The sequence below is a fragment of the Microtus ochrogaster genome (genome assembly GCF_000317375.1).
Source record: "Microtus ochrogaster isolate Prairie Vole_2 chromosome 14 unlocalized genomic scaffold, MicOch1.0 chr14_random_1, whole genome shotgun sequence".
Taxonomy (NCBI): Eukaryota; Metazoa; Chordata; class Mammalia; order Rodentia; family Cricetidae; genus Microtus; species Microtus ochrogaster.
In genome coordinates, this window is record NW_004949096.1 from 33772605 (window position 1) to 33781514 (window position 8910).

The 8910-nt window shown below is 45.1% G+C and overlaps 1 protein-coding gene across 4 annotated transcripts in view; it reads right to left on the reverse strand.

Moving 5' to 3' along the window:
• Fbn1 (fibrillin 1) overlaps positions 1-8910 on the reverse strand; it is a 206219-nt gene that overhangs the window by 30095 nt on the left and 167214 nt on the right. For all 4 annotated transcript variants that reach the window (XM_005364396.3, XM_026787734.1, XM_026787736.1 and 1 more), the window contains 4 exons: positions 5689-5814; positions 3660-3776; positions 2375-2503; positions 1468-1587 (listed from right to left, as the gene is read on the reverse strand). In XM_005364396.3, the coding sequence (XP_005364453.1) occupies positions 1468-1587; positions 2375-2503; positions 3660-3776; positions 5689-5814 (492 nt within the window). The remainder of the gene's footprint in view (positions 1-1467; positions 1588-2374; positions 2504-3659; positions 3777-5688; positions 5815-8910) is intronic.

Consider the following 8910-nt stretch of genomic DNA (forward strand, 5'->3'; position numbering starts at 1 on the left):
CTCTGTAGACCAGGCTGGTCTCGAACTCACAGAGATCCACCTGCCTCTGCCTCCCGAGTGCTGGGATTAAAGGCGTGCGCCACCATCGCCCGGCTCCTGTTTCTTTTTCTTATATTAAACATTAGCCTGGAGGTACCAGGTTCCTAACAATAAGTGCAGATATTGTAGAATGGGCATATTTATTGATCATCTGGGGAGTTCTTTCTATTTCTCTGTACCTCTAGTCTAACTATTTTGGGGAACTTACACAGTAATCACAAAGCTAATTATATCTGTCATGAAGAAAGGCAAAAGAAGTGCCCAAGAGATGGCTCAGAGGGCCAATGCCCTTGCCACCATGACTCGAGGGTGGGCCGTAAGCCCCAGGTGATGGAGGGAGAGCACTAACTCTCAGGTTTTGCATTCCAATACCTGTATCACACACATATGTAAGCATCTGCACACCATCGTGCATGCACACACACAGATACAGATAAGATTTATTTTTTCTTGAAAACAAAAGTGGCCAGAGAGATGAGTCAGCAGGAGAGGGCACTGCTGCTCTTCCAGGCGGAACCCTGGCGTGACTTCTGGCACCCACACGGTGCTTCCACGGCCACCTCCAGTTCCAGGAGGTCCGCTGCCCTCTTTTGCCTTCTGTTGGCACCAGGCATGCGCGTGGTGCACAGACACGCAGGCAGGCAAAACACCCATACATAGGAAATAAATATTTTTCAGAAAAATAACATAAGAAAAAAAAAATCAATGACTCTGTTAGACTTCACTCTGATGTTTCTACTTAAAATATCACCACTGGAATGTGGTATAAATTGGATTTATAACAACATTTCTCATTGGCAGTACTAAAAGTGGAGAAAACTAACACCCACAAAGATGACAGGAGAACTGTTGGGGGTGTGAACTATGTGATTTCTTGAGAACCCATCCAACCGACTTATTCATGAAGCTCTTGTAGTGAGTGAGAACCCTTCACTTAGTGAACAGGAATCTGTGCTGAGACTAAAGGGATGGAATGAAGTATAAAACTCGCTGAGAACTTATTCTCCAATCTAATACATCTCTACCCACCTACAGCTGGAGACCTCACAGACAGGCTACACAACCACTTTCACCCAGCCTTGCAGGCGGGCACTTAAAGAGCTTATGGGGATGTGGGAGCTGCGGTCAGCTGCCAATGACAGCCACTTAAAATCATCTAGTTCAGGAAGGCCATCAATGGGAAAGAGCTGGGGCCTCCAAAGCAGCCTACGCACGGAGAAAACTAACACCCCCAATGATCAGGACCAGAACTGGCTGCTCCTGTCTTGACAGAAGATGAGGTCATATGTCACAGCCTCTGACTTAGATTTAAAAAAACAAATATAAATAAAGATATTGCAAACTGCAAATGGCATCACAAAAATGTGTGATTTCGGTGATTCTAGGGCAACACCTCAGTCTTTCTCACCGCCCGTCAGCAGCCCTTACCTTCACATTTGTCTTGTTGTAGGCTGTACCCAGGTGGGCAAATACATCTGTAGGAGCCATCCAAGTTCTGACAGGTTCCAGGTGCACATTTCCCAGGATCCAGAACACATTCGTTGATGTCTGCAGAGAAAAGAAAGCCGGAGAGAGGCTCCTGCTGGCATGATTTCCATTAATCAGAGCAGACTCAGTCAAAGGAAGCGGAATTAAACCAGAGACGCACATAGGGCTCTTTAAAAGACACAAAAGTCTCCCGGAGAGAAAGCGATTACTTAAAAAGCTTCCCAAAGTGTGCAATACGGCCACATTTTATTCTACCTGCCACAAATTAAGTATTTCAAGAACAGAGCAGCGTGTTAAAGGGGATTTAATAATTCTTGAAAGATTCTGTGACCTTACCTCTGAAGAGGTATTTTGAACAAACTATAATGAATCATAGTTATTATGTCTAACATTTAACAGCTAAGGTGTTTCCTATGACTATAACCCAATTTTAAAATAACAAGGAAAATGATATGTATGTATTTTTTTTTAAAAAAAATTAAAAATAAAGTCTTTACAGGCAAGATTAGTGTAATCCTACAGTGATTTTTTTTCCCCCCACTAGCATCCCATAGTGGGATTAGAACAGGGACTGCCTGGTTCTGTGCTGGGCCTCTGGGGACATTTTCTCAGGAACTGTTCTCCTTTCTTCTTTTTAAATTTGAGGAGTTCATAACTACAATGTATTTGTATACCTTTCACCTTCCCGGTCCCCCCCAACTCCTCCTCACGAAACACCACCCCCAAATTCATCATTCTATATTTATTTTTCTGTTTTACACGCACGCGCCACACACAGACACACACACACACACACACACACACAAGCCAATTAGTTTATTAGCACACATTACAGCCCCGCACTCACCCACACAGGTCCTGCCGTCCGGAGCCACCTCGTAACCCTCATTGCACCTGCACTGGAAGGACCCCACCGTGTTGACGCACTGGCCGTTTCTGCAAAGGTTCCCATTTCCAGTTGCACATTCATCAACATCTGAAAGAAAAATCTTTGTTAAGTTCCAGAGGAAACGTCTGCATCCCAGGCATCGTTCTGAACTCTGGTGGCCTTTGTGGACTTGGCCAAACATAAGAACTTGAAATGAAGGTCTGGGTTTAGCCGCAGATGGAGCCGTAGGAACCCATCCAACTATAATGAAAAGATTGCATTATCATATTAAAGCTGGTAATTTGCATGATAACTTTGTAGCAGTTTTGCTTAGACTTTGTATATTTTTTGCCTTTTTGCATTTTTTATTTAAAAAATTTAATTAGTATCCACAGAATTAGGTTTCATCATGGAATTTTCAAACCAAATTTGTTTCCGTAGATTTTCTGCTCCACCCCGACTACCCCTAGGCTCCTTTCAACCCCAAACCTCCTTTATGCTTTCATTTCTAATGTGTACCTCCACCTTCCCCATGCTTCCTCAGCACCCTCTTCCCCTGTTTCTGGTCTCTTTATTGTAGATTTTATTTTTAAAAGGTAAAACTGATTTACTAGATACATAATTCAGAAGAAGTCATACTTTAGTACTGCATTTCGAAGTATTGAAAATCAGCTTCTAACTCTATACAGTATTTGATTCATTACTGCTTCTTAGCCTCCCTCCTTAAAAATATTCAGTTTAAAACCGTGGGTTTCCTTGAGATGGTTTCATCCATATTCCCCGTGCACCTTGCTCACACTCTCGTTCCTAGAGTCCTGCCCTGTCCTTCCTGTCCTCCCACTGACCCCTTCCTGATCCCAAACATTCCCCCTTCTGCTTCATGTCATCTGTATACATGTTTTATATAGTACATACATAAAGTTAAAGTCTAGATTCTGCATCTAAGAGAAAATGCCTATTGTGTCTCAGAAAGGGAATTTTATACACTGCAGAAGAGGCTGCAGACCTGCTTCTGAATAGTGTAGCCTAAAGCATTTATCTTGAAATTTATTTAACTTATATCAAAGCAGCTATAAAATTATAGTTGCTGATACACAGTTTAATCAAGGCAATAGTTAGTAAATATGACTTTTGATTAGCACATTGTATTTGACAGTCATGTGACCAACTGTCAGGTAGAAGTGTGGGTACATTAAAGAGCAGCCTGCACCCTGGCCGGGACAAGGCAGCTGTATAACTTGGTGACACTCGCCAGCATACTCACCTATACAGTCGTTGTTGTGAGAAAGGATGAAGCCATGATTGCAGCGGCAGTTGAAGGAGCCGATTGTATTTCTGCAAGTCCCATTCCCACAGGCGTCTCTCTCGCACTCGTTTATGTCTAGGAAGAAGAAAGGCCAGAGAGAGAGGGCGCTATGACTAACAGAGAGAGAAACTGTGTTGTCCCAGAAGCTGAAGAGCAGTTGGGGCTGCACAGCAGCTCCCCCCAGAGGCTGGAATGTTCTGGCTGATGGCATCAGTGCCCTGGAGAAGCTGAGGTGAGGGCCTACACCTTGGAAGTCCAGTGTTTCCTCATGGCACATGGGAGAAGGCAAGATGAGGACATGAGAACTGGACAGGAATTTTATTCTATTTGCTTCTCAAATTCTCCACCCTTGCCACTTTGCTCAAATATTTCCACTTGAAAATGGAAAAACTTCTGCGTGCATCTGGACCTTCACTCGTGGACACCTCTGGCATACTTCGGCTTTCAGGGTTTGTTCTCCAAGTTACCCCAAAGTGACTCATCAGGCTTCGCCCTGCAGTTAGCAACAGAACTCCACTCTCCGGCTACCCTGCCACTTTGGACACGTCTCCTTTTCCCATCGGTGATAACTTAGCAATCCCTCTGAACTCAGCTAAGGGAGGAGATGGTACTCAATCCGACTCAGTTAGAAACTTAGCAACCCTCAGAATGGTACTCAGTCCGACTCAGTTAGAAGCTCCGGCATCGTCTGTCTTTTTTATTGGTCTATGATTTTTTCCTCTGGTGCATTATGAAGCTTACCCTGACAACTAGAATATTTCTGCATTCACCATGGCAGCTAGCATCTTTCCTACATACTATACTGACGGGGAAGTAGAAGAAAGGAATTATTTGTAATTCTGATGGAGAAGTTATTGCTAGCTCCCCAGAGCCTTGAATATGGACTAAGCATCACATCCAAATAAGTGAGTCACTGCGCCAGCCACCTGGGAATTGGGAAGGCACAGCAAACCTGTTGTGTTCATCCACAGCCAAGCTTGTTAAGTTCTTTGTTAAGATACATTCTTTGTTGGCAGGTTTCAGAAAGTTCGAGTGGAGAGAGAGAGAAGAAGAAGAAGGAGGAGGAGGAGAAAGAGGAGAAGGAGGAGAAGGAAGAAGAGGAAGAGGAGGGAGAAGAGAAGGAGGAGGAGGGAGAGGAGGAAGGGTAGAGAAGAGAGAGAGAGGAGACAGAAACAGAGGCCGATTATGGAGAAGATGAAACATCATTCATGGATGGACCTAGTTATAGCCAAAGGCAAGTGGTTTAACCAGGGCTCTGTAGGCTATTCTTCCGGTATAAGTTTGATTCATGGGCTTAAAGACCCTCAAAGGCCTCGAATTAGAAGAAGAGGGTAGGAAAGTGAGGCTATGCTGGCTACATGTTTGTAGAGCCCACTGACAGTACCAAAAGGGAGGACTTGAAACCCTTGCCTCTTCCTCTTTTTCCCATAGGAAAACGATCCTTTGCTTTTCACTCTCCCCCCCCCCCCGTAACAATTTTCAATTTGCCTTTGAAGATTTGGTATGAGGTAGAGTCCTCTCTCACAAAAACATGTCCCTTCATTCAAAGCTAGAGTCTGGTCTGCTGAGTGAGCTCCCATAAATACCACCCAAAGTCACACACTATTCCCATTAGTACAAATTAAGTTGTCTTTTAAATACATTCTTAACTTATCTGTTAGTTAAGTACTTTTTCCCCCGTGGCTAGGAATGTGACTCAGTGGTGGAAGGGCTCTCCTAGGATGCATGAGGCCATAAGCTAGATCCCAAATGGCAAGGAAAGGGTTTCTACACGCTGGCATTTTAACGGACAGCAAGGAAGAAGGTGACTGTGTTCAGACTGCCCAAGACTAAGTGGTGTGCGACTGTGTATCCACCCTACTTTTATTTTGTAAACAGTGAACCAATTAGCACACAATTTAGTATTATTAACTCTTGCATACACGCAGACGCAATGAGTTCTTCAGTAAGATCCGAAGGAAAGCACGGACGGTGGATGCACACTTACCCAAGCACATGGTTTGATCTGCATTTGTCTTGAAGCCAGTGTGACAAAGGCAATAGAAGCTTCCCACTGTGTCGATGCACTGCCCGTGGCTGCATATGTTGGGGATTTCTTGACACTCGTTGCGATCTGTAAACCAAAGGCACCATGGGTAGACGTTATGTCCATCTGTATGCTTTCTTACAAGGAGATTTAGGGCATTAAATGGCCAAACAGCTTTCTTCCGGGCTCAGAGTTCATCCTAACTCAAAACGGACGTACGAAACAGACACTGGCATTCTATTTATTTTCGTGTTGACATGAATTAGATCATACTTTAATACCAAGTGAAGCAATGAAACAGCTCCTGCCACCAAAAGTATTTTGAAAGAGGAAAAAAAAAACTTCGGATGGGGTAAAGTGTTTTATAAGGTACCCAAACAGCATCTCAGACTATGAAATGAATAGCCCTAGGTGTTGGTGCTAAAGTAAGATCACGGATACTTTGGGGCTTCCTTTGAAAATGTCCAGCAATGTCAAACACATGGCAGTGTTTCCGAAACGGGACAATGGCATAATTGAATAGACGCTCACAGCCTTCTCACTTTGTCTTACGCCTACAGCTTTCATTCTACCACATCCTGTTTTGAGCTGCAGATCCAGGCTGCTTCTCTCCTGGGTCTCCAGAGCCACCATTCACAGCCACATCAGAGTGACAAGGCCTGACCCTGGCAGAGATCTTTCTAGTAACTAGCTCCAAGCAGATTCTATCAAGACGCTGCTTGAGTCTCACACGCGGGAGGAACTGGGATCACACAGCTCAGAAACTACGGGCTAGTCCACAGAGAAAACAGTTAACAAATCTCACGATTCTCATTTGAGGGAATATTTCAAATGAAGAATGGATGGGCAAAGAAAGGGGATTTTCACTTTCATGGTCAGAAAAGAAAGCCGCCCTTGAGGAAGGCCGGTCACCATCAGGCGTTGCTGGATCTAGGAGTATGTAAGGACCAGATATGTGTCTTAGATCGCTCCTTTATCCCATTTTATGACTTTTTTTTTTTTAAATAAAACATGGAGTACTTGGAGGTACTGATGACAAAGCAAAATTTACCACTTTAGAGAGTCCAACAGTGGAGAGCTCATTTCTCTGGGTCCAGAAAATGAGGATTCTGTGAGGACCAGATTTCTAACTCCCAGGAGATTATGTCTGAGCTTTGAGAGGTTTGGCCAAACTTTGGAGTAGGGCAGGATCAGAAGAAAGAGGCTGGGGAGAGGCATTTCCACAGGGGTAGGGTTGGTTACTAAGGTCAGAATGGCCATAGGAGAGCTCAGCTCCCCCTCAAATCACACCTAGAACCAGTGTGATTTGGAATTTGAGACAATGTGCCTATGAATTCAAATTCAAATCTCACAGGATGACATTCCCATTTTAAATAGAGGCAGAAAGAATGCTTTGCAGTATGCCTGGAAACTACCAGAATAAGACAGTGCTTAAAAAATATGAAATATGAAAGAGACAGAGACCCAGTTTGGAGCACCGGACAGAAATCTCAAGGTCCAAATCAGGAGCAGAAGGAGAGAGAGAGCATTAGGAAGGAACTCAGGACCGTGAGGGGTACACCCACACACTGAGACAATGGGGATGTTCTATCGGGAACTCACCAAGGCCAGCTGGCCTGGGTCTGAAAAAACCTGGGATAAAACCGGACATATGTCGCTGAACATAGCGGACAATGAGGACTACTGAGAACTCAAGAACAATGGCAGTGGGTTTTTGATCCTACTGCACATACTGGCTTTGTGGGAGCCTAGGCAGTTTGGATGCTCACCTTACTAGACCTGGATGGAGGTGGGTGGTCCTTGGACTTCCCACTGGGCAGGGAACCCTGATAGCTCTATGGGCTGACGAGGGAGGGGGGCTTGATTGGGAGAGGGGGAGGGAAATGGGAGGAGGTGGCGGGGAAGAGACAGAAATCTTTAATAAATAAATAAACGGAAAAAAAATATTTTAAAGTAGAATGGTGGCCTTGCCTGGCGGCCAGCAACTGTAATCTCGGCACGCAGGAGCTGAGACAGGAGGAACTGTGAGAGCAGCCTGAGCGAAGGGGTAAGATCCTGTCTCAAAAATAAACAATAAAAGTGAGGTGGGACCGAAGATGCTTCTAGAATGAAAGCTTCAGCCCTTCAAGCTGAATAGTTACAAAACACAAGAGCTTCCACAGCTGAGGGCAGTTGGACTGTGGGCTACACAAACTGCTCACCTAGGTTTACCCTGACGGTACCAGGTATGGTTTATGTCAACATTCAATACGAAAAGATGAAGAGTTTAAGCCGCAGGGGGCTGTAGCTGGTTGACTTTTGCTGCTCTATAAATAGCCCAGCTTAAGGGCCAGAGAAAATAGCCTAAGACGGCACACTTGGCATGGCCAGCCACTCTTTATTTTAGCTGGACTTATTTCGCCCAGCTCCAAAGGAATATAAATTAAAAGTAAAATGCAGGGAAGTAGAGCCAGTGCCAAAGGTCGCTGGGGTATTGTGCTTGGTATCAGCGAGAGCCGCATTTTTCCTGTTCTGTGTCTTTGTGGATAATCTCAGCTCCACTGGCGGACTGCTCAATACTTGCACATGCTCCTTTAAACCCAACAAAGCAATTCTTGGTTCGCAAAGTGACTTTTTTGTTCTGCTCTTACACCCTCTTCCCACCCAGGTCTCACGGAACAATGGGAAATTCCCTTCAGAGAGCAGCACACTTCCTACCCCCTAATCACCGCTGGCCAGGAGAGCCAAGGAAAACCTGACCACGGCCCTCCCGAGTCGTTTCATTCACAAAAGCACAAAACCCAGGAAACTCATTTGGAAGGGAGCCCCGAGCAGGGGGACATACTCTTCCTGACCTTGACTGCAACGATTGTAACCATTGGCTTACTTGAAGACGGTCTGGGTCTTAGTTTGCCTCTGAGCTGAGACACCAGGGTCTTCATTTTCGTGCCCTTAGCTATGGATGTCATCAAATGGTGACTAGATTCACCACCTGTGGAAGCTGACAGCACACTTCCTGCTTACTTACACCGCACCCCACATGGCAGAGGTGGACAGCCCACATTCCTAACTCCTGCTTACTGTGGGTCCTGTGGAGGTGCTGCCTTCAGGGAGCGATCTGTGTCAGCAAGATGTTTGGGAAGACAAGTGTGTGGTGACAGTGCTCTGTGTGTGTGTGTGTGTGTGTGTGTGTGTGTGTGTGTG